At 39.0% G+C, this 25687-nt stretch overlaps 1 protein-coding gene across 4 annotated transcripts in view; it reads left to right on the forward strand.

The window, feature by feature from the left end:
• LOC124619220 (microtubule-associated tumor suppressor candidate 2 homolog) overlaps positions 1-23602 on the forward strand; it is a 586056-nt gene extending 562454 nt beyond the window's left edge. For 3 of the 4 annotated variants that reach the window (XM_047145442.1, XM_047145445.1, XM_047145443.1), the window contains 7 exons: positions 9048-9305; positions 13252-13518; positions 14677-14894; positions 15441-15701; positions 16023-16509; positions 19590-20051; positions 21508-23602. In XM_047145442.1, the coding sequence (XP_047001398.1) occupies positions 9048-9305; positions 13252-13518; positions 14677-14894; positions 15441-15701; positions 16023-16509; positions 19590-20051; positions 21508-21600 (2046 nt within the window). In that variant the 3' untranslated portion in view covers positions 21601-23602. The remainder of the gene's footprint in view (positions 1-9047; positions 9306-13251; positions 13519-14676; positions 14895-15440; positions 15702-16022; positions 16510-19589; positions 20052-21507) is intronic. The other variant, XM_047145444.1, reaches the window with a different exon arrangement.
• Positions 23603-25687: the final 2085 nt, after the last annotated feature.

Raw genomic sequence — 25687 nt, forward strand, 5'->3', positions numbered from 1 at the left:
TCAAAGGTAATAGAAGTACGAATTTGATTTGATTCTTTTTCATTTTGATCATTTGGCTCAGTTTGCTTTCTCTCCTTTGACATTTGCGTTCTGAGGACATGACTTCATGTTAGCACCAGCCCGTAGTGTTCTGAAATGGTAGACGTAGCTTGAAATGATGCTTGGGCTAAATCCAGATGGTTTCAGATTCATTACATGTATGCTTTGCCAAGTGCTGCTCCAGAAAGTGTATGCCATGCTATGGTCGCCATTTCCGATGCCCTGCTAATGGAATTATCATTAGTTATTACTACCCCTAGCTACCAGCTTTCTTTTTCCCTCATAATTCTATCTTCACAGTCTTTAGGCAGTGAGGAATCCCTTTCCTTGTGGCTACTTGTTTGCTTTTGCAACAGTTGTTTCAATTGTTCAGTGTACTTACTTCTGGGTCATTCCATTTCAAGTGCTTAAAATATAAAGCAAGCCCCCAAGTACCTCGCTCCTACCCCCCCCCCCCCCCCCCCCCCCCTTCCCTGGCCCCGTAATCCCCTCCCTCACAGATTTTGATGAAATAATTCCACTATGTATGCATATGAAGCTATGCTTTCATAAAGTCCAGCATTTCCATATCGCGACACTGAAACAAGTGAAGTTTGCTTTGTGTTTGCTCATGAGATAAGGGCAAATTATGCTGGAACTTGGTGACTCTCCTCATTGTTTAGGATACAACAGCCTAATTACCGAACAAGTGTTCAATATAGCGTATACTGAGCACTAGATTTCTCAATTTTCTGTCAAAGTAGCTCTTAAATCTTGTGACAAATTTGGATGACGTTTTGGCTGCTTGTTTGTTATGATAGGATGAATATCCATTGCCAATTTTTTTTTCCTCTTTTTGGAGCCAGCCAGCATGTCATAAGGCTGTGCAAGTGGTCTCTTGATTACTGAAGATTAAAGTTGATTCACATAATGTTTTCATTAATTTTACACGATTTTTCAAAATCGTGTATCTTGAAAGGGTCGTCTAAGACCTGAGTTTCTTTTGTGCAATTGAAACAAGCTCATTTTCTTCGGTCAGGAAAAGTTCATTTCATTTTTCAGACAGATGGCTTGAAACGTAATGAAGGAGGTCAAAAACGTGATTTGACTGCTATTAAAAACAAAGAACATGAAGAGTTCTTCAGTAAGCATATTTGAAAATGATGTAAAACCTGTTAAAGGTGTTATTCATTGTCTCTGGTTACATTAAAGTAAAAAGTCTCTTGACTTTTAGAAATGTTTACTTGTTAATTTAGGTTGTTTCATGCTATTTTGGAATTCACAACTTTTTTCACCTTCTACGAACAAACAATTTTTGTTTTGGGTAAAAATATCTGGCCTACAGTACTTGGATTCCAAATTATGTGCTGTTTTAGCAGTTAAACTTCTATAATCTTCTTTAATTGGGTGATTGCAAGCATCATTTTTACATTTTAGTAACAGACCAAATATTTTGCTAGAATTCCAACTATGATGCAGCATTTTGGAATAATTTCACAGAATTTAGAAAATAAGCAGTAAATATATCTTCCATTTTGTTTGACAACAAATACTTTTGGACTGAAACTTTCTTTATCCACATTATTTTATTCTTTGACAGTACCAGTAAGCCATTTTCTGCCTTTAACTTGCTGCTGGAACAGCAGACGTGCATCACTTCCTTTATTGGCCACCTTCGATGTGGTAGCATGAAACCTGCAATTTTTTGACTGCGTTACTGCTATGACAATTGCAACTTTTCTTGCAGTTTTATGGTCAGCAGCCTGTGATCTAAACATCAGGACATGCCTCACTTGTACTATACTAAAGAGCCAAAGAAACTGGTACACCTGCCTAATATCGTGTAGGACCCGTGCGAGCAACCCCGCTAGCAAGCAGAAGTGCTGCGACATGACGTGTCGTGGACTCAAATAATGTGTGAAGTAATGCTAGAGGGAATTGACACTATGAATCCTGCAGGTTTGTCCATAAATCCATGGAGGTATGAGGGGGCAGAGATCTCTTATGAACAGCATATTTTGCGCAAGGAATCCCAGATATGCTCAATAATCATGTCGGGGAAGTTTGGTGGCCAGCAGAAGTTTCTAAACTCGGAAGAGTTCCTGGAGCAACTGTGTAACAATTCTGGATGTGTGGGATGTCGCATTGCCCTACTGGACTTGCCCAAGTCCGTCAGAATGCACAATGGACTTGAATGGATGCAGGGTGATTACACAGGATGCTTACATACATGTCATCTGTCAGTCGTATCTAAACATATCAGGGGTCCCGTACCACTTCAACTGAACATGCCCCACAGCATTACAGAGCCTCTACCAGCTTGAACAGTTGAGTCATTCCATGTCAAATCAACACACTTTAAATAAAAATTTTACCTCACCCTCTTAGATTTTGCTGAAAGTTGGTATACTAAGAAAAATACCAAATTTCAATTTTTTACCTCAAACCATTCCTGAAATATGGTCATGTAAACTTTTCAAAAACTGCCCAAAAATGTGTGAACGGACTTTTTTAAATTGCCCTAGGAGCTGCCCTAATTGAGCTAGAGAACTGGGAAAGATGTAATTTTGCAGCGTTTTTCATGCTCTTTCCAGTGATAGACAAAAAAAACGTAGCTTCTAATTAATAACCTTTTTCAAAATGGTAATTAATATTTTGATTTAATTTTTTTACAGAAAGTACATAATTGAAAATTTTCAAAATATTTCCGTAACTACTTCATACTGTTGTAAGTCACATGGCAAAATATAAATGCGGGATGATGATGGGTTTATAGTTAAAAAAAAATTATTCGGGACTCTTGTTTTTCGCCAACGGCCCTAGTTTGACCAAACTGACCTTTAAGGTAGTACGTCAGTAGTGGACCGTATCATGGGGCTTGATGTCTGTACAATAATTCAGGGACTGGAGCCATTGTTGAGATGATGTAGTCTGCATTGTTACCTTCTAAGGCTTTGTGTGCCTACAGCATTATTGTGCACTGTGGTTTTAGTGCAAATCAATTGTTACCTCTGTGTTGACCAGTCTGTATCTATTATATTTAATAGTTCGTTTTCAAGTAAATCTATACATTGAAGGAGAGTTTATAAGTGGTTTTTGTATAAATATTGAACCAAGTAAAAAGTGCAGTGCTGTAAGAGTGCAATGTTGTAATCCTTTGAAGAAGTCAAATCATTTTATTAGAGACAGAAAAAAACTGAGAAATGGCACAACATGGATGCCCAAATTATTTCCTCGAATACCAAGTGGTGCCAAGATTTGTGATAAATGTAGGAAAGATGTAACCAAATTGAAAAATACACCAGAGCCCATCAGTGATGAAAGTGTTGAAGAAGAATCTTCTGGATCAGAGATAATCATCCGAGACCAAGACCCTGACTTCACTCCAACTTCAGTAGCTGTTAAAATATTTAACACAACACTTCAAGAACTTGGTGAGTCCCCAATTGACAAGAGAAAACTAACATCTAGGCATTACGCCAAATCAAAAGTGAAGAAAATCTCATCAATGACACATAAACTGTTTGTTGCTCCTGAAACTTCATCAGATACTGATACTGATGAATCCGTTCTTGAAAATCTTAAAAGAAACTTTAAAAATTCTATAAGTAGAGCAAAAAAACTAATGATTCTTACAAGTTTATCTGAAAAGTGGAGTGTCAGGAAAATAATGAGGGAATTTAATGCTCCTAATTACATTGTTCGGCAGTCCAAAAAAAATTTTGAAAGAGAAAGGATTCATGGAAGGTCCAAACCCAAAACCAGGGAAGTGTTTACCAGCAGAATTTGTTGAAACTGTACATTCATTTTATGAAAATGAAGAAGTTAGCAGGGCAATGCCAGGTATTAAAGATTGTGTGACAATTACAGAAACAAGTGGAAATAAAACAAAAATATCATTAAGACTTATTTTGTGTAACCTTAAAGAAGCTTTAAAGCATTTTAAAGACAAGTTTCCTAACATAAAAATAGATTTCTCTAAATTTGCTGAGTTGAGACCAAAACATTGTGTATTAGCTGGCTGGAGTGGCACACACCATGTCTCCGTGTGTACAACTCACCAAAACATAAAATTAATGATAGAAAATCCCAAACTAAGTACAGTAACAAACAGCAGCTTAAACAATTATAAGCAGTGCATTGCAAAAATGCTTTGCGACCCATCATCAGTTAATTGCAACATGGGGTTGGGTTGTTTTGGGAAGGAGACCAGACAGCGAGGTCATCGGTCTGATCGGGTTAGGGAAGGACGGGGAAGGAAGTCGGCCGTGCCCTTTGAAAGGAACCATCCCGGCTTGCAACATGGGAAACTGTGAATACGGCCCAGGAGAAACTGTCATACGTAAAATTTTAAAAGACTCTTTTCATGAAAACCTAATTGAACAAGTTCAGTTCCGACAGTGGATGTCAGTTGACGTATGTAATATGGAAATTGTTCAGAAAACTTCTGAAGAATTCATAGATTTATTTTGTAGTAAGATGTCGACTTTGATTCACCATAACTTCCTTGCCAAGCAACAACAAACATTCCTTAACTCCACAAGAGAAAACCTTATGGAATCTGAATTTGTTGTCATATGTGAGTTTTCAGAAAATTATAGTATAGTTCTACAGGATGAAGCTCAGAGTTTCCACTGGACAAGACAACAAATTACCTTTCATCCTTTTGTTACATATTACAAACAGGAAGCCAAAATTGAGCATATGAGCTTTTTCATTGTTTCTGATTGCCTGGAGCACAATACAACTTTGGTTTACACCTTTCAAAAGAAGCTAATTTCATATCTAACAAATAAATTTCAAAAGATTCCAAAAAAGATATACTATTATTCTGACAGTTCTGCCGCTCAGTATAAAAATAAGAAAAACTTCCTGAGCCTTTACCTTCATGAGGAAGACTTCAACATAAAAGCTGAGTGCCACTTTTCAGCCACAGCACATGGGAAAGGGCCTTGTGATGGAGTAGGGGGTTCAGTAAAGAGACTGGCAGCTCGTGCAAGTTTGCAAAGGCAATACCAAAATCAGATCCAAACCGCACGAGAGTGGGCAGTAGATAATATCACAAATGTTGATTTTGCATATTCCACTCAAGAAGACTACGCTGCTTCAGAAATATTCTTAAAAAGTCGACTTGAAGAGGCATTGACAATCAAAGGAACACAGCAATTTCACGTTTTCATTCCCAACACTACATCAAAATTAATAGTCAAATACTTCTCAGGTGATATGCAGAGTTGGGAGAGGGAAGTAACTACACCACCAGACAAACTGAAGTTACAAGATGTATCAGGCTATGTCACCACTGTATATGGCACAAACTGGTGGCTTGGGTACATTTTAGATAAAAACGAAGAACTTGATGAAGTGAAAATAACTTTTCTTCATCCATGTGGACCAGCTAAGTCATTCTCTTATCCTGCACATGCAGATGTCATGTGGGTGTCAGTTGTGGATGTTCTCACAAAAGTGAATCCATTTACTCCGACAGGAGAACATACATTCTTAATGAAAGTGATGTAAACCGAACCCAGTCAGCTTTATTAAAATGTAATATGTGAAGTTCCAAGATAATTTATTGGAAAACTACTTTCAACTCAAAACTCAATTTTTGTCTCAGGTTAGTGTTAATGTATATTTTGTAGAAAGTTATTTCAAAATTATTGTTAGTACCTATTCTGTTAATTTAGCTATGTACAGTTACTCAAAAACAAGCATTACATATTTAATTTGTTTAATAGTTCCATTTCAAACATCATGGACCAGAACTATTATGTAAATACTTGTACTTATTCATACTTTATTTCAGTTTGTAGTTAAATGCTCAATTTCTTGTTTTTGTTATATTGGTTAATATACTGTTAGTGAAGTTGTATGAAATTAAAATAAGCAGTCAACTTAATTATAAAATATGCTGGTTAGTTTTGGTTTAATAAGGTGATGTTTTGATATTTATAATACTTTTTTTACTTACCTTTCAGTATATTTTAAAGAAATTCCTGTTTGTTAAAGGTCAATTTGGTCAACCTAGGGCCGTTAGTGAAAAACAAGAGTCCAGAATAATTTTTTTTAACAATGAACCCATCATCATCCCAGATTTATATTTTGCCATGTGATTTACAATAGTATGATGTAGTTATGGAAATATTTTGAAAATTTTCAATTTTGTACTTTTTGTAAAAAATTAAAATTAAATCAAAATATTAATTACTATTTTGGAATAGGTTATTAATTAGAAGCTATGTTTTGTTGTATATCCCTGGAAAGAGCATGCAAAATGCTGCAAAATGACACCTTTCCCAGTTCTCTAGCTCAATTAGGGCAGCTCCTAGGGCAATTTAAAAAAAGTACGTTCACAAATTTTTGGCCAGTTTTTGAAAAGTTTACCTAGCCATATTTCAGGAATGGTTTGAGATAAAAAATGTAAATTTGGAATTTTTCTTACTCTCAGTGCCCACTGTAAGTATACCAACTTTCAGCAAAATCTAAGACGGTGAGGTAAAATAGGTGTGTTGATTTGACATGGAATGACCCAGTTCCCTGCTGACATGCATGGTTCATGGATTCATGAGATTTGTCTCCATACCCATATAGGTCTATCCTCTCAATACAATTTGAAATGAGATTCATCCAACCAGGCATCATGTTTCTAGTCATCAACAGTTCCAAGTCAGTTCTTGATGGGCCCAGGCAAGGTGTAAAGTTTTGTGTTGTGCAGTCAACAAGGTTACATGAGTGATGAGTGAACCTTTGGCTCCAAAAGCCCATATTGATGATGTTTCGTTGAATGTTTCACATGCTGACATTTGTTGATGGCTCCGCACTGAAATCTGTAGGAATTTTCAGAAGGGTTGCTCTTTGTCACATTAAACGATTCTCTTCAATTGTCACTGGTCCTGTTCTTGCAGGATCTTTTTCAGCCCGCAGTGATGTCGGCGCAGCGATGTCGAAGATTCGATGTTTTACCAGATGCCCAATATTCATGGTACATTCATGAAATGGTTGTACGGGAAAATCCCTACTTCACTGCTACCTCAGAGAGGTTGTGTCCCATTGTTTGTGCACCAACTATGACACCTCGTGCAGACTCACTTAAATCTTGACGACCTGCCATTGTAGCAGCAGTAACTGATTTAACAACTGTGCCAGACACTTGTCTTGTATAGGTGTTGCCAATTGCAACACCACATTCTGCCTGAAGCAGCTGCATTTAACACTGCTGCAGCTGGGTTCTTTGATACAAAAAATTATCAAAACATCTACACTGAAGCACAAAAAAACTGGTATAGGCATGCTTTGAATATGCATGCCTATACCAGTTTTTTTTGTGCTTCAGTGTAGATGTTTTGATAATTTTTTGTATCAAAGAACCCAGCTGCAGCAGTGTTAAATGCAGCTGCTTCTTTTGTATCACTTAATATTCTTTTTGCGTAATCTCTGGCAGCCCTAAATTATATCTGTTGAGATTTCTGAGGAGAGACAGCAGCAGCATATAGGCTTGTGTTCAGTGATTCTTTAGGATGTACTGCTTCAGCTTCTGGCAGTGTTGTAGTGCTCTTTTGTGGCAAATTGTTTTCATTGTGTTGGGCACTGTTTCTTACCATGTTTAACATTGCTCTTTGTCATAGCTTTCAACTGATCATCTGTTTCCAAAGTAATAACCCATACGCCCTTAATCATATAATAGTTGTTTAGACCAAAATGATTACAACAGAATTTCTATAAAAGTTCATATTTATCCAAAAGCAATAGTTTGTGATGAAAACTCATTTGTCTTCCAGCAAGACAGGATTCACTTCTTTCATTATGTAACTGTTGCTGGTGTGCTGAAAATTTTTATTTCTTTGGAACCTTTTTGAGATGCAAATATTGTCAGGTGACATGCAGAATTACCTTCTTCAGTTTGGCATTTTATTCCATTTGACTTTGTTTTCAACTGTGAAATGTGAATATGCTGGATATACTCTCCCGAGAAAAATTGCATGTTTGTAGATTGTGAGAAGTAACTCGGTGAATTCCAAAATGACACAGAAACAACCTAAATGAACAGATAAACATTTTTGAAAGTCGAGGGGGGTGAGGAAATTAATGATATATAGATACACACCTGAAGATGTAATTTGATATAACGAAACCAGTTGTGCTCCTGTAGGCTAAATAAAAGTTCATGCCCAGTAAAAAGCGGTTTACTTGTGAAATGTGACGTGGACTACTACAGCTGAGGTTGCCCTCAACATAAAACTTTTTATTTTAAGAAAAACAAAGACAACTAATAACAACTTTAACAGATTTACTTTATTTTCAAAGAGTCCACACATTGTTCACCCCTAATAGCAGTCGAAGCATATTTTTGATCTTCTTTATTGTCTCTGAACTGATTTCTCTTCTCGCAGGTGACTGGATGGTCCTCTTATCATCATCGATTTCATCTTCATCAGACGGACAAGTTGCTGAAGTAGTGTCAAATATGCCAAACGGCCATTTCTTTTTCACGGTGATGTTATGATATTGTGAAATGAAAAACACACTCCGTGTGTGGTACTAGTTAGCATCAAACAGGTTTGATATAGAAGCAGATGTTTGTTAAATAAGAAAGTGGATATAACTCGCACCTGTGTCTATATTCTAGAGATCGATCAAGGAGTGGGGAAGACCATAATAATAATGATGATGATGATGATGATGATGATGATGAGGGAGTCAGATTCATCCTGTACATTCACAAGTGTATAACTGAACTGTAACTTTGTAACCAAGTGAAGTTTGTAGTTTAGCTGAAGCAGTCACCATCAATTTGATTTGCCATACACTAGATAGTGTGTTTATTTGCAGAGTACAGTACTATGTGATGCAACAAAATGGAGAGCTTGTCAGTGTATAGAACAGTTCCTTCTGCAATTACTTGTACTTTATAATCTGCCTGTGGTATCCAATGGCAGTACTGCCCCCCTCCCCCCCCCCCCCCCCCCCCCCCCACCTGCTCCCCCCAGTTTCACTATGAGTGGTTCATAAAAAATGTTGATGGTTTACAGACGGAAGAGAAAAGGTGTCAGTATGAGGATGAGATTTCGCGCCTGGAATGTCTCCATTCGGAGCGAGAAGCAGCATTGCTGCAGGATGGCTTGTCAAAGCTGCAGCAGGCAGAGGCAGAGCACAAACACCAGCTCAGAGAAAGTGAGCAGCGTGCCAAAGACCTGCGCGAGCGCCTGGAGGCAGCTGACGCAGAGACAGCCCGTTTGCAACAGCAGGTTGAAGACCTCGTCAGTAGAGACCACGAAGCCCAGTTGCAGGTGAGAACAAAGATGATATGTTAATCTCGAAATGTTCTCTTTGGCTCAATACCAGTGATTACCTGTTGTTAGTCAAGTAACTTCAGGTTAGTATGTATGTATTTGATAAATTGTCTCATACAATAAACATTTTATGTTTCAGGTGACAAAAACATTTTTTCACTAAATGGTCCACAATTTCATTTCAAATATCCTAGCCAAAAATCTGCCTGTTACTACAGTATTTCTTTGAACTTGTTAATGAGTTGAGAGACTGTAAAGACAGAGATTGACCTGCTAGTGGGATTTTGGGAATGGGGGGAGGGTTGGAAGAATAGTTTCAATCTGTGGGCGAGAAGAGGTGGTTATGTTGTTTTGCATTTCACAAATAAACAATTGGAAAATTAAAGTTATTCTTGGTAGGGACAAGCTTCTGCTGAACAATCTAAACTTTACAGTAGAATGTACAAAACTATGTAAATAAAAACGAGTAATGGATTTTTTGGTAAGATTGTGATACTGTCAAATGAAAGATCTTTCTGGAACAAACAAGTTTGAGATAAAACCAGGAGATAATTGAATAATTATCTGGAGATAACTTGTACCCAAGTCTCTGTCCTAAAGAGATTGACCGGGGAATGGGGAAAGATCAAAACAACTTGGACACATCATTCAGAGTTGGCTACAGGGATAAATTCCTTGATCTGAATCCACTAAATGAAGCAATTCCTGTCTGTCTGGCGTTGACAGTACTACCTGAGCAACAAATTAAAGGCTTTACGAATATAATAGAGGGAAACATTCCACGTTGGAAAAATATATCTAAAAACAAAGATGATGTGACTTACCAAACGAAAGTGCTAGCAGGTTGATAGATACACAAACATACACACAAAATTCAAGCTTTTGCAACCAACGGTTGCTTCATCAGGAAAGAGGGAAGGAGAGGGAAAGACGAAAGGATGTGGGTTTTAAGGGAGAGGGTAAGGAGTCATTCCAATCCTGGGAGCGGAAAGACTTACCTTAGGGGGGAAAAAAGGACAGGTATACGCTCGCGCACACACACACATTTCCATCCGCACATATACAGTCACAAGCAGACATTTGTAAACGCAAAGAGTTTGGGCAGAGATGTCAGTCGAGGCAGACGTACAGAGGCAAAGATGTTGTTGAAAGACAGGTGAGGTATGAGCGGCGGCAACTTGAAATTAGCGGAGGTTGAGGCCTGGCGGATAACGAGAAGAGAGGATATACTGAAGGGCAAGTTCCCATCTCCGGAGTTCTGACAGGTTGGTGTTAGTGGGAAGTATCCAGATAACCCGGACGGTGTAACACTGTGCCAAGATGTGCTGGCCGTGCACCAAGGCATGTTTAGCCACAGGGTGATCCTCATTACCAACAAACACTGTCTGCCTGTGTCCATTCATGAGAATGGACAGTTTGTTGCTGGTCATTTCCACATAGAAAGCTTCACAGTGTAGGCAGGTCAGTTGGTAAATCACGTGGGTGCTTTCACACGTGGCTCTGCCTTTGATCGTGTACCCCTTCCAGGTTACAGGACTGTAGTAGGTGGTGGTGGGAGGGTGCATGGGACAGGTTTTACACCGGGGGCGGTTACAAGGGTAGGAGCCAGAGGGTAGAGAAGGTGGTTTGGGGATTTCATAGGGATGAACTAACAGGTTACGAAGGTTAGGTGGACGGCGGAAAGACACTCTAGGTGGAGTGGGGAGGATTTCATGAAGGATGGATCTCATTTCAGGGCAGGATTGAGGAAGTTGTATTCCTGCTGGAGAGCCACATTCAGTCTGATCCAGTCTCGGAAAGTATCCTGTCACAAGTGGGGCACTTTTGGGGTTCTTCTGTGGGAGGTTCTGGGTTTGAGGGGATGAGGAAGAGGCTCTGGTTAGTTGCTTCTGTACCAGGTCGGGAGGGTAGTTGCGGGATGCGAAAGCTGTTTTCAGGTTGTTGATGTAATGGTTCAGGGATTCCGGACTGGAGCAGATTTGCAGATTTGTTTGCCACGAAGACCTAGGCTGTAAGGAAGGGACCGTTTGATGTGGAATGGGTGGCAGCTGTCATAATGGAGGTACTGTTGCTTGTTGGTGGGTTTGATGTGGACGGACGTGTGAAGCTGGCCGTTGGGCAGATGGAGGTCAACGTCAAGGAAAGTGGCATGGGATTTGGAGTAGGACGAGGTGAATCTGATGGAACCAAAGGAGTTGAGGTTGGAGAGGAAATTCTGGAGTTCTTCACTGTGAGTCAAGATCATGAAGATGTCATCAATAAATCTGTACCAAACTTTGGGTTGGCAGGCTTGGGTAACCAAGAAGGCTTCCTCTAAGCGACCCATGAATAGGTTGGCGTACGAGGGGGCCATCCTGGTACCCATGGCTGTTCCCTTTAATTGTTGGTATGTCTGGCCTTCGAAAGTGAAGTAGTTGTGGGTCAGGATGAAGCTGGCTGAGGTAATGAGGAAAGAGGTTTTAGGTAGGGCGGCAGGTGATCGGCGTGAAAGGAAGTGCTCCATTGCAGCAAGGCCCTGGACATACGGAATATTTGTGTATAAGGAAGTGGCATCAATGGTTACAAGGATGGTTTCTGGGGGTAACAGATTGGGTAAGGATTCCGGGCGTTCGAGAAAGTGGTTGGTGTCTTTGATGAAGGATGGGAGACTGCATATAATGGGTTGAAGGTGTTGATCTACGTAGGCAGAGATACATTCTGTGGGGGCTTGGTAACCAGCTACAATGGAGCGGCCGGTATGGTTGGGTTTGTGAATTTTAGGAAGAAGGTAGAAGGTAGGGGTGCAGGGTGTCGGTGGGTTCAGGAGGTTGATGGAGTCAGGTGAAAGGTTTTGTAGGGGGCCTAAGGTTCTGAGGATTCCTTGAAGCTCTGCCTGGACATCAGGAATGGGATTACCTTGGCAAACTTTGTATGTGGTGTTGTCTGAAAGCTGACGCAGTCCCTCAGCCACATACTCCCGACGATCAAGTACCACGGTCGTGGAACCCTCGTCCGCCGGAAGAATGACGATGGATCGGTCAGCCTTCAGATCACGGATAGCCTGGGCTTCAGCAGTGGTGATGTTGGGAGTAGGATTAAGGTTTTTTAAGAAGGATTGAGAGGCAGGGCTGGAAGTCAGAAATTCCTGGAAGGTTTCTATGTGGAAATGACCAGCAACAAACTGTCCATTCGCATGAATGGACACATGCAGACAGTGTTTGTTGGTAATGAGGATCACCCTGTGGCTAAACATGCCTTGGTGCACAGCCAGCACATCTTAGCACAGTGTTACACCGTCCGGGTTATCTGGATACTTCCCACTAACACCAACCTGTCAGAACTCCGGAGATGGGAACTTGCCCTTCAGTATATCTTCTCTTCTCGTTATCCGCCAGGCCTCAACCTCTGCTAATTTCAAGTTGCTGCCGCTCATACCTCACCTGTCTTTCAACAACATCTTTGCCTCTGTACTTCCGCCTCGACTGACATCTCTGCCCAAACTCTTTGCGTTTACAAATGTCTGCTTGTGACTGTGTATGTGCGGGTGGATATGTGTGTGTGTGTGTGTGTGTGTGTGTGTGTGTGTGTGTGTGTGTGTGTGTGTGTGTGCGCGCGCGCACCTGTCCTTTTTTCCCCCTAAGGTAAGTCTTTCCGCTCCCAGGATTGGAATGATTCCTTACCCTCTCCCTTAAAACCCACATCCTTTCGTCTTTCCCTCTCCTTACCTCTTTCCTTATGAAGCAACTGTTGGTTGCAAAAGCTTTAATTTTGTGTGTATGTTTGTGTTTGTTTGTGTATCTATCAACCTGCCAGCGCTTTCGTTTGGTAAGTCACATCATCTTTGTTTTTAGATATAAATTAAAGACTTTGTCAGCTATTCCTGATACTAGATAGTTGACTAGACTCTGCAGTTTCAGCATATACAAGGCACCATCGGTTAGAAAAACATTTGTATTTTCTGCAGACGGAGCAGACGCGGTGTCGGTACGAGGGTGAGATTTCACGCCTGGAGCGTCTCCACGCAGAGCGAGAGGCAGCATTGCTGGAGGATGGTGTAATGAGGCTGCGGCAGGCAGAGGCGGAGCACAAACGCCAGCTCAGTGAAAGTGAGCAGCGTGCCGCAGAGCTGCGCGTGCGCCTGGAGGCAGCCGATGCGGAGACAGCTCACCTGCAGCAGCAGGTAGCTGGCCTTGTCAGCGGCCTTCGCCAAGACCGTGATGCCCAGTTGCAGGTGAGGAACTGAAATTTCAAAATTGTTGTTAATCTTGAACTGTCCTCAGGCACCATTGGTTACAGAGAAGTCTGTTGTCAGTTAATGGAAGTTTGTATGTATATATTTCATAAACTCTCATGTATTGCGCTTTTCGTTTTTCAGGTGACAACTACGTGTTTATACTAGGGAATTTTTTAACATAAAATTTCTTTCTTTCTGTATGTTAACAAGTTGGAAGACCATAAAGGTGGAGATACAAACCATGCATATTTTAAGCACTAGTGTTGTATGTTACAAAATGGTGGGAGCGCTATTCTGCTTATGACACACACATTGATGACTAGAAGAGGGAATGGTAGTTGACCGAGAATGTAAATAAATGTAAATTATTGTGCATAAATAGGATTTTAGATTAAGCTGTTGGTGAAGGACCACTGTAAACACCACCACTATAAAATGCCAAAGATTAACCATCCTAAACTACACTGATTGTATGAAAGGAAGATGTCAGGCTGAAATTCATTGGAAATATCTTGAGGGAATGTAATTCTATATGAAAGAAGTGGCTTACAAAACTCTTGTAAAAATGATTCTTTAGTACTTCTCATCAGTTTCCCATTACCAAGTTGTATTAATATAAAAGATAGCAAAGATTCAGTTAAAAACAGTGCGTTTCGTCGTTGGTGTGACATGGGAGCATTACGGAGGTGCTGAACAGACTCCAGTGGCAGACACTGCAAGAGAGATATGTATCACGAAGAGCTTTAGAGTTGAAATTCAGACAGTGAACCATCCAATAAGACAGTTAATGTACTACCTCCTACCACATACACTGCGTTAAATGACCCCTAGACAGAACCTGAGAAATCTCAACCCTGTCCCACATCATTTGTGAGTAAGCTGGCTTGTGAAATATAGGTGTAGATGTTGACTTGTCGCATCAATTTCCCAGTGGCTGCTAGAGCTGCGTTAATCCCAGTTTCCATATATTGCTCACCGATACTTTACTTCGGTGATACATTTTATTACTTTTTTTTATGTACGCACCAGGTACAATAGCAGTGAATTAGATTATAATTTCTGTACTTCAGAAGACCTGGAAATTAAAGTGGTTCTCTCAATGATAGTTCCCTACAGCTTCCTCGGCACCAAAATAACTGTTATCCCTGTTCACAGGTCACAGCCGGAAGATGTCATGACCTAGAAGAGGAAGTGAGGTCATTGAGGACAGTGCTGGATTTGAGACATGAAGAGCTAGCCGAGGTAAGAAAGCAGAATGCTGAGCTAGCAAAAGATGCTGGAGAGCTACCAGGAGCATTACAAAGGATAGCAACACTGCAGGCGCGAGTTGAGGATCTCCAGGAGCAACTGCAGCACAAAGTTGACTTTGAAAGGTAATTTTTTTTTTCCTCGAGGAACAGTCAGAATGTCATAAAAATGTCAGCACATGTATATGGTAAATGGTAATGCTGTCGAACTTAACAAACTTTTTGGTTGGTGCAGTACGTATTTGTAAATCTGTTTTAAATATTATATGTTCTGCAGGTTAAATACAAGATTTTATTGATCTACATCATTTCATTGTAGTGTGGTGAAATGTTTTTAATTATTTTACATCTATATCCATAGTCCTCACAGCTTGGTGGTGTTAATCCCGTACTCACATTTTACTGTTGTTGTCATTATTGTTGTAGTCAGTTAAAAGATTGGTTTAGTGCAGCTCTCCATGCTAGTCAATCCAGCACATGGATGTAGAGTCACCAAATTTTGGTATATTTGGAGTAATTTGATATTGAATAATTAATTAATTAATTAATTTTTTCTTCTTCTTCCTCCTCATGGGGTAGGCTGTACGGGCTGTTTTGAAAACTTGGATGTCAAGTGTTGTTGTTGTTGTTGTTGTTGTTGTTGTTAATGTTAATGTTAATGTTACTTTTCAGGCAGCTATCTCAAGAGAACAGGAAACTGAACGAGTCATTTCATCATGTTGCTGTGCAGAAACAAAGGCTTTCACAGCATAATGAAGAACTGCAGTGGAAACTGAAACAGAGCACTGAAGCAGTTCATGTGATTACACAGGCTCTGACTTCTACGCCTATCTCACATAACAATCATAAAACTAACCGAAAGCTGATTGATTCTTTCCATGACTATAGTCAAGCATTTCCAGAAATCAGCAAGAGCTACACTAAATTGAGTAGGTAAGTGAAAATTTACTTCCCTCTCTATTTTTCTGTTTTCATGATCTCCCTCTCATCACACAGTGGTATTTTACATGTGGTGTGGTTGTTGGTTTTTTTTACTTAAACATGTTTCTACAGAAAAAGGTTTCACAGAGGATGTCTGCCAGGAATTAGAAATATTTTGTAAAGTGCTATGATATAATTACCTCCAAATACGATCTTTCCTGTTCAAGAAGAAAAAGAGTGAAATTTAGTATCAATCTTCTTTCAGTGATTTCATTTACTTGCATGATAATTATGCTTCCTGTGCAACAACTGAAAATGTGGTTGAATTTTCAGCAGGTCGCCGCTGATGCAGCGCCGTTGTGACTTGAGCAACACACCTGTGATGCATCATGATCTCGAGCACCCTAGTCCCCCAGCATCACCGAAAGTGAAGGCTGTTGTTGAGAAGAGTGACTCTGTGTCATGGGTACTGGACATGGATGAATCTCCTGAAGCAAAAGTGTCTCGCCTAGTGCGCCGTGCAGGCAGTTTTCGTGGCTCTTCTGGCTTATCTCCACCATCTACTGCCCAGTCTCAGACCCTTCCACGAAGCCGTGGTGCATCTGGTCCTGGAAATCGACGATCGACAGGAACCAGTGCTGGACGATCGAGAACGAGGGCATGGTCAGTGTCATCTTCGGACAACTTTGTATCCTGCTGGGGTTCATCAGGAACGTGCGCTACATCTGCTCCTGTTACAATGCAGCGTTCAGTTTCAGGAACACCATCACCTGTAGCACATTCTTATGGAGAAGATAATTACACAGTATCCCCTGGAAAGGTTTGTTCATAATGTTACCATGTTGTATTCATTAGCTATGACATTTTCATCTAATGTTTGGAGCCAGAATTGATTATTCTAAGCTGTGTGCTTCATTTTGGTGGTATTTCACTAATGCTTTCAAATGAAGTTGTAATGAGTTACAAACACAATGAAAAATGTAAAATTTTCACAGTATTTACTGCTACTATTGATGATCATACTACTACTACTACTACTACTACTACTACTACTACTTCACTTTCTAAAGAGCTACTGATGGCTATACACCACTGTTTCAGTGAAAGCCAACAGACTGAATCTGACTTAGAAACAATATTCACTTGTTTGTGGTCACTACTAACACAAGCGTTCAATAACACGTGATAGTATGCTAATATCATTGTTGACATATTGTTTCTGGATGGACGTCATCATCTTGAGTTGTGACTTGAGAAGCAGTTTGCAATTTGTATTCACTTTCAGAGTGAGTGACTAGTGTGAGGCTGCTTCATTGGACTCCTTCCATTCCTGGACTCCTTCCATTCCTATTAGTGGAAAATAGAGCTAAAATTTGGAGCCAACCTCTCAAAATGACACTAAATGCTGTAAAATGCCATGACATTGAAAAAGAGCAGAACAAACTGCTACACCCTCATACTCAATCTACAAAGCAAGCTGCTGCCTACTCAGGAAAAAGTGTGGCCAACCTAAAATAGTTTCTGACATGTAGTAAGACTCATTCTGTCGGGTGTATGCAATGACTGCTATGTATTTTATATCGGGAGGAGCTTCAGTGAACTTAAATGTTAAAGACAAACTATTTCAAATTCATATACATAAAACATTTCTGTTATCTTGAACACTGTGAATTAGGTCTGCTTGTGATTACAAGTATGAATTCGTGCTGAACACTCTTGTCATCTATTAACTGGTTGGCTGCACCGAAGCAGCAGTCAGCACCGACTGAGACCTTTCGACTGACACCGAAAATGCAACTCCTATCAGTCACCACAACACGGCTCTTTAGAAAGTGAACAAGAATTACCTTGTTGTGCGGTTTGCTTCTGCATAATTGTGAAATCACAGCTGATATTTTTGTGCTTTCATTCAGTAGAGGTGTAACCTGTTGGTTTCGCAATTTATTATGAATGCTGTGGTTTTATTTGAGATACACTTCTTATAAAAATCGTGTTTCTTAAGAAAAAAATAAAATAAAATACCAAGTCATAAGATAGAGAGGCTGCAGATAATACAAACCTTTGAGAACCAGAGATGCTTCGATCGGAAAAAGATGGAATTGTGTTGAACAGCACGGGACTAATTGGGAATCGTCAGGAACTCAGTAGAAGCTGCAACTTAATTTCATTTTGGAACATGCCACCTTTGCTCTCTGTTCTACTTCTCCCAGTTTGCCAATTTATTCAGTAACTGCTGCAATGTTGCTCAATGAAATAGGCAGCATGGGATTTTTTCAGAGTAGTGTCTTACACACTGCAGCACTCGTGGTATGGTTACAGAGAAACATGGATGCTTCAAACATTAGCATTGTGTAAAGCATTTTTTTGTTTCAAGAAGTGACAATGTATAAAGCAATTTGTGATGAAATATCATGTCTGTTCCTTTATTCTGTATCAATTTTCTTGGTGCCTTAAAGACCTGCTGCGACCACCACACTTCATGTTTTGTGATAGCTCCTTTTTTTAGGTGAGACAACACTTCGGTTCAAATCCAATACACACACAATGTAGGTGCCACTTAGGCTCACCAAACCTGCTTTCTTGATCATAAAAAAGCAGTTTGGTCATTGTATTCATCTTCAAATACAACAATTAATCTGTTGACGGACAGAGTGAAAAGTTTCAGCCTAGAAGTGAGACTTACTTTTTTAAAGGCACTTACTTCGTGATGTGCTCACTTTTTGTCAGAACATTTTGTCTGTGATTGCTCCCTTCCTCCAAGTGAGTAGACTTCATCACTAAAATATGACTGCCACATATATCGACTACAAATCTAAAGCCTGCATAATGCCTTTATTGGCCTCAGTGTTTTACAGGCGCAAGTTTATTCAGATGAGGAAATTGGTGGACATAGATGTTGTCAGATATGATGCGTAGGTGTCGATATTCTGACAACTGATGCATCAGGTCTGCTTGTTATTGGAAGCTACAGACACACATCTGATCTGAAGAAATGAATTCTCACACAAAATCAGTTGGATTTTTTAAAAGAAAAACCCATATTGAGAAATTTGTTTTTGCATTTACTTTTGGTTAACATTCAGCTAAAGTGGTTCCTATATTGCACTTGCAAACTTCATTCTTTATAGGCAAAATATTTAGCATATTTTATCAGTTGTTTGATACTTCCTTTAATTAGCAATAGCACAATATCTTATTGTACACTTTCCGTGTGTTTTCATTCTTGTCTGAATTTTTGGAATATCTTTGAATTCGATCGTTTTCGAGAAAAACTCGGCCAGGATTGACTTTAACCATTATTTCTTAACTCTTAAAACTGTTGGAGATACTTTTCCGTACCTTGTATGAATTCCTATAGACGTTAAAATGCCCAAACAAATATTCTCATGATAACGCAATGTTGTAATTTATCAATCTGAATGAAACATGAACAATATGTCTAGTTTAAAAAATCAAATATACAGAAATTTCCCACAGATCAATCTGAAACTTTCCTTGATTATTGCACAACTTATTCAACAGAATACACTGCAGTGTCACACAACAGATTGTTGCATCTTTCTCAGAATCTTCTGGGTTCTTTGCTTACATGCTGACTGGAACATACCGTATTTTTCTGATAAGTGGCCATTAGTATTGGTAGTAACCAATTCCACATATCACTTTTCATTGCCCTGTTCTAGTAAATATAAGCAGAAACAACACATGCAGATTTCAAAATCCTGTTCTTCGTCAAGCTGCATAGAACTACCGTATGACAAATATTTTATAGGCCTATGTTGTTCATATTTGTTTACATATATGTACTTAGAATCATAGGCTTAATAAGACATCATAAGGTACGAAATAGTTTTACACAGTGTTCCAGTAATTGGACCTATGTTCTCTGTTTCTCCTTAGACGCCACTGAAGCGCTGCAGCCGTGATCCTGACGAGTGCTCTGTTAACGGTGACGAAGACGACGACGACGACATGCGCCAGCACCATAATGCAAATGGAAGTGTTGCAAAGAGGTCCAACGCAGATAGTGGTCCCTCCAGCCTCGATGGACAGTTGTTGAGTTTGCGCACTTGTGGCAGCAGTAACAGCAGCAGTGCCAGCCCCCCTGGCAGCAACACCTGCAGTTCCACAAGCAGCTGTTCAGAAGCAGAACACAACTACAGACACTTGAATGGCACAATTATTTACCGGCAAGTGGAGACAGAGACTGCAGACATGAGGGTTGTTCCCATTCCCCACCTTCCTGGTAGCAGTGATCTCTCGATTTTGGCTGCTGCCTGTGCTGCTGCCAAACCTCTGATGGGAGCTCCCAAGGATGCGGCAGGAGAGGCGATGATCTCTGAAGAGACACTGGACAATGAGGTATTTCTATAGGTTGAGATTCTAGCAGTGCGTTTGAGCTTATACGGGATGATTTGATAATGTCAAACATCAGTGTTTTAGTGATTTTATTGGTAGTTAGTAGCATCATCAGATGATAATTTTTCAGATATACAAATGTTACTATCACACTATATAGATAGTGTGCCCTGTTTGTTTTTATGTGCTGTGTTGTCCTCGTTAGTCATAAGTTTTATTGTATTTGCGGTTTTGCGTTTTTCACATGCACTCGTAGTTTCCTGTGTACTAGTTAATTAGTTACTTTGGGATTAAAACACGTGCGTGTGCAAGCATGCACTCAGGATTATGTCTTCCTGATGTAGGTGTTAAAAAATGCTGTATGGTAAGAATAATAATAAGAATAAAATCTACCAAAGAAAAAGAAAAAATTTGGTCTTTAGAATGAAATGCCTAACTGGTGCACGAAATGAAGTAATAGTTGGTTTTATAATTTGGTTGCAGATATTTCAGTTGAACTGCATATTGCTGAAAGGTCCAAAGGATATTGTTACTCTAAGATATGGGGAATATTGGTGAAACAATGAATCTACAATAAAATTATGAGATAAAAAATTCCTTATTGTGAAGAAGCAGCAGCAGCAGCAATGCATTGGGAACACACACACACACACACACACACACACACACACACACACACACACACACACACACACACACAAAAATAAACGATAATTATTATGCTGCCATTTAATTAAGACCCTGAGTGACTCTTCTGTTTTCTAGTGTATTTCTTCCTCCAACACTTCACTGTGTTGTGCCTATTGAAGCAATCTCTTCTTCTCTGATAGCTAGAAATAATCGTCTAGCTTTCAGTACCAAGCTGAGGAATATATAATAAAAAAACCGATAGTTCAGAAAACTTCTAGCTTGACACATGCACACGAACAGTTGTCACCTCATATGAAATCAGGTTTAACATATCAATCCCCAAAGCTGCTCCTGGCAGTTTACACACACACACACACACACACACACACACACACACACAAAAATAAACGATAATTATTATGCTGCCATTTAATTAAGACCCTGAGTGACTCTTCTGTTTTCTAATGTATTTCTTCCTCCAACACTTCACTGTGTTGTGCCTATTGAAGCAATCTCTTCTTCTCTGATAGCTAGAAATAATCGTCTAGCTTTCAGTACCAAGCTGAGGAATATATAATAAAAAAACCGATAGTTCAGAAAACTTCTAGCTTGACACATGCACACGAACAGTTGTCACCTCATATGAAATCAGGTTTAACATATCAATCCCCAAAGCTGCTCCTGGCAGTTTATTCTTAGCTCCTATCAGTCAACTTGGTATTAAATTTCTCTCTCTCAACTTTCATTACCCTCTTAAAAGATTTTATATTTTTGTGGGAATGATGAGAAGTAAGTTAGAAAAAAATGTTTTTCCTTTTTCTTTCAACAGAATGATGGAGATGGGGGCGATACATCATCTGATGGTGAAGATCCCCAGTCCTGGGAGAATGTGGGGCTGTTACCATCAGACAATGAGGCCTGAGGCAGAATGTCTTGCTGGTGTATGTGCTTACTTGAAGCTGGAGTATTTTAGAAGTTCTGAAATACTTGAGACTTAATACCCTGGCATTTTAAACCTTACATTTATGTGTGTGTTGGTTTAAACCTAAGACAAAACACGATGGCATTGAATATTGTATATCCGGTATGTTGAGAGTATGGTGCATACAGCTCTCGGTTTTATACACACGACTCAGACTCTTTATTGTGCTGTTTCTTAATTTTTCTCATTAATAATTTATCAGCTTTTTGAAAGCATGGTGCATACACCTCTTGATTTTATACAGATGACTCAGATTTGTTACTGGGCTCCTTAATTTTTTTCATTGATAATTTGGTTAAATCAGTACCTGATGAAATTATTGTTAATTGTATTTAACTGGTTTTATAGTGCTGTTTTGTGTGATGGAAACTTCAAAATGTGAAATCATCCCGTGATAGTTCCAGTAATGATCCATAGGATGAATGAGCCACTTTAATTCTTGCATTTTCTTGTGCCTTAATATTTTGTTCAGGTTGTTGGAGGTTCTCGTGAGAATTCTTCCAGCAAAACCTTAGTGCTCCCACCTTCAATCTTGTATATAGAATTTATCAATTGGATTGAGAGAGCTTTCAGCTTGTTAACATGCATATTAAATTATTTGACTTGACTTGGGGGGGAGGTCTTAACTGCACTTAAGTGTGAGGACTAATGCCATTTCCATTTCATAATATTTTGGGGTGTGGGTGGATCATAAACTGCAGAAAATCATCAAGATTAAACAGTGATTTATTGGAGAATAAAACTCCAGATGCTAAACACTGCAGCACTGTGATTAAAATTTGGACATTCACTCATCAGTTACTGAACATCACTGAATGTGATGTCATATTTTAAAAGTTTCTATCATGCAATACTGCATTTTTACACAGTGCTGAACTAATACAAGCAAAACATGCACTGAAATTATCGAAGTTATCATTATAAGAATATCCATTTTATGTTTCTTTTCTTCCAAGAGCATTTCATTTTCCACATATCCCTGTTGGTGTATCTGCTTTCTTTTTAAATGTTTTGATCACCATATATTTTATGCATAAACAGTACTGCTATTCTGTGTTTAATCGTTTGGCACCAATTGGAAGAATTATACATAACTTTTGTGATACTAACATGATGATTTACGAAGCCACTGAACTTTGAGCAAAAAATGCTGAACTATGTGATGAGTAATTGAGAAATGGGGGTAAAGTGTGACTCAAACTTGAGAACAATTACTGTATACTCATCAAATTGTCATTACCAAAGTAACATCATTTCCTCTTTTTTTGAGGTAATATTTGTAAGAGGATGATCTTGTGTTGAGCTATTACACAGCTTTCCTTTGGCTGCATACATGTGAGCTATTTGTAAATTTGCTACTGCTTGTAATAAAGTTTATCAGAGGCTGTTTGATGACTGTTAGATTTGTATACGTCATAGCTACAAAATATTATGTAAGTAAGAGTGTTTAATAGGCTTTGAGAGATGTAAATTAGTGCACAGTGGTGACAGTTCACACAATACATCTTATCTAATAAATCTAAAACTTGATGCTGTTAAAATACTGATAATTTACAGATATGATAAACCTAGAATTACTACTTGTGTGGAATACGTGCTTTGTGAACTAACTCAGCCAGAGCTAGTTCATACAACTGAACTGTCTCCGCATTCTGTGTTTGTATATGTGATACTTGTGGATCAACTTTTATAAAATTTCTGCTGTTTTAATTTGGTAGTTTTATATAAGAAAACCATATGCTACTTACATTTTATTGTGATTTTGAGTACAATGTGTGGCTGATGAAATAGTATATTTTGTGTGAATTTTTTTGCTGTATTTATGTTGTGTTTTCAAAGCACAATTGATATTGCAGTTGTTTGTATGTACATTGGAATTGTATCATGTCTTGTTACAGAATGTCACTATCTTGTAAGGTAAAAATAAAGAGTTGCTACTATTTGGAGAAAAATTATTTTTTGATGGGAGTACAGTTTTTTGTTAACAGCTTTCTTTTTACATTCATCAACAATTGGGTGAGAATTGTAGAAGGGTGTCTGTGCAGTGATCAGGATTTTACCAGGGAGGCTTTTCATTTCTCTGTGGGATTTGGTTCTAAAAAATGCAGTAATTGTGAAACATGATGTACTTTTTCATATTCATATCTAGATGACTTATTTAAATGTCAAATGCTGCAGAGTGTTTGTTTATGAAAAAAGATTCATCACTGTGTAATTTAAATAAGACCTTGGAAGATATATAGGGGAACTTGAAGTCTTTGTACTATTATCAATATTTATTTTACAAAAAGTAATAGACTTACAGATTTGTGGCAAATGAAAGAACAAATCGTGGAGTTTTTGTTAAGATGACAATGAACTTACTCATGTGCCAATTGTTGCTTGAAGAATGTTTAATCGATGTTAGATTTCATGCCATACATTTGACAACATTCCTTGTGCAACACGAGCAACAGCATCCATTATCCTTCTTCTTAGTGTGTTCAGATCAGGTACTTGGTATAATATACGTAGTCCCATGGAAAGAAATCTGAAGGAATTTTGTGTGATGATGTTGCAGGCTTGGCATTGGGACCATCACACCCAATCCAGCTGTCAATAAATGTTCTGTTAAGAAATTTCCTAACATGCAAACCCCCAATGCAGTGAATGTTGGAAAATTGGATCAGGCTGCAAGTCTCTCTGTTGGTGTCCTGCAAAATTTTCTAGCATGTCCAGATATTAGCTGTTATTGACTTTCTTCAACAAAAAAGAAAGGGCCAGTGACTGTTCTGCATTAAATCACACCACATATTCATTTAAGGAGAATCTGTGATGTGATTTACAGCAACGTGTGTACTTTGCAGACCCCATATCATCTTCTTACTGTGCTTGTTAACTTTATCTAACCTGTAGAAAATAGCATTATCGGAAAAACAAATTAGAGGAGATATTCATTGCTGGTGTTGATTCATGTCAGTACAATGTGCTTATAAATTAGGTATACGAAAGTAGCCTTAAATTGTGAAACAGGTAAATAACTTGCAGAAATGTTTGATATGGCACTGCATCCTGTCTTAAAGTTTTATTCCCACCTACCACTTACAGTTCCTGACATTGATACTAGGTGGCAAGCACGAAAGTGTTATTTCAACAGTAATCATGGAGTCATATAATGGTGCAAAGAGTGCACAGCATTGTTTATGGTTTCATGAATCAAAATCTGCTACTACAGTTCAGAGGAAATTCAAGACTAAATATCACAAGCCACCACCACAAAGACAAACTGTTATTATCTGGTACAATCATTTCATCGATTGGCTGTGTACCTCAGGATAGCGGGTCAAGTTCGGCCAGCAGTCTCTGATGGAGCAGTTCAACAAGTTTGGCAGTCATACATTCATAGTCTGGGTAAATCCGTGAGATGTGCCAGCTTAGAATCGAATATATCTAGTGTGGAAGGTACTATGAAAAGCCTGTCATCCAAACCCTACAGACTGGAACTGTTGCAAATGACAAAGGAAAAGGAGCTGAGCTTTGCACAGAAGTGTTTAACAAAATGCAGATTGAAGATGATTTTCATAATGAAATTGTGTTCAGTGAAAAACCGACCTTCCATCCTGTTGTTAAGTGAATCTGTAAAGTGTTCGGATATGGAGTGACCAGAGATCACATCACGTAATCAGATGTGTCTGGGACTCGCCTAAGGTTGTGTTTTTTGCACTGTAAGCTGTAGCAAGATTTGCGGTCCTTTCTTTTTTGCCGAGTCAGCTGTAACTATCATATTGTACCTAGACATGCTTGAACATTATTCAGTGCTTCAATTACAACAGGATATGGGCACAAAATTTTATTCCAATAAGATGGCCTGCCGCAATGTTAATGTCGTGAAGTTGTCACGCATCTCAATAGGAATATGCCAAATTGGATTGGACGTGGTGGAACAATATCCTGGCCACCACAATCACCTGGTTTAACCTCAACAGACTTCCGCATATGGGACTACAGTAAAGACGTGTTCATTCCTCTGCTTCTGGGAAACGTCGAT

Source organism: Schistocerca americana, chromosome 6 (genome assembly GCF_021461395.2).
Source record: "Schistocerca americana isolate TAMUIC-IGC-003095 chromosome 6, iqSchAmer2.1, whole genome shotgun sequence".
In the NCBI taxonomy this organism is placed as follows: domain Eukaryota; kingdom Metazoa; phylum Arthropoda; class Insecta; order Orthoptera; family Acrididae; genus Schistocerca; species Schistocerca americana.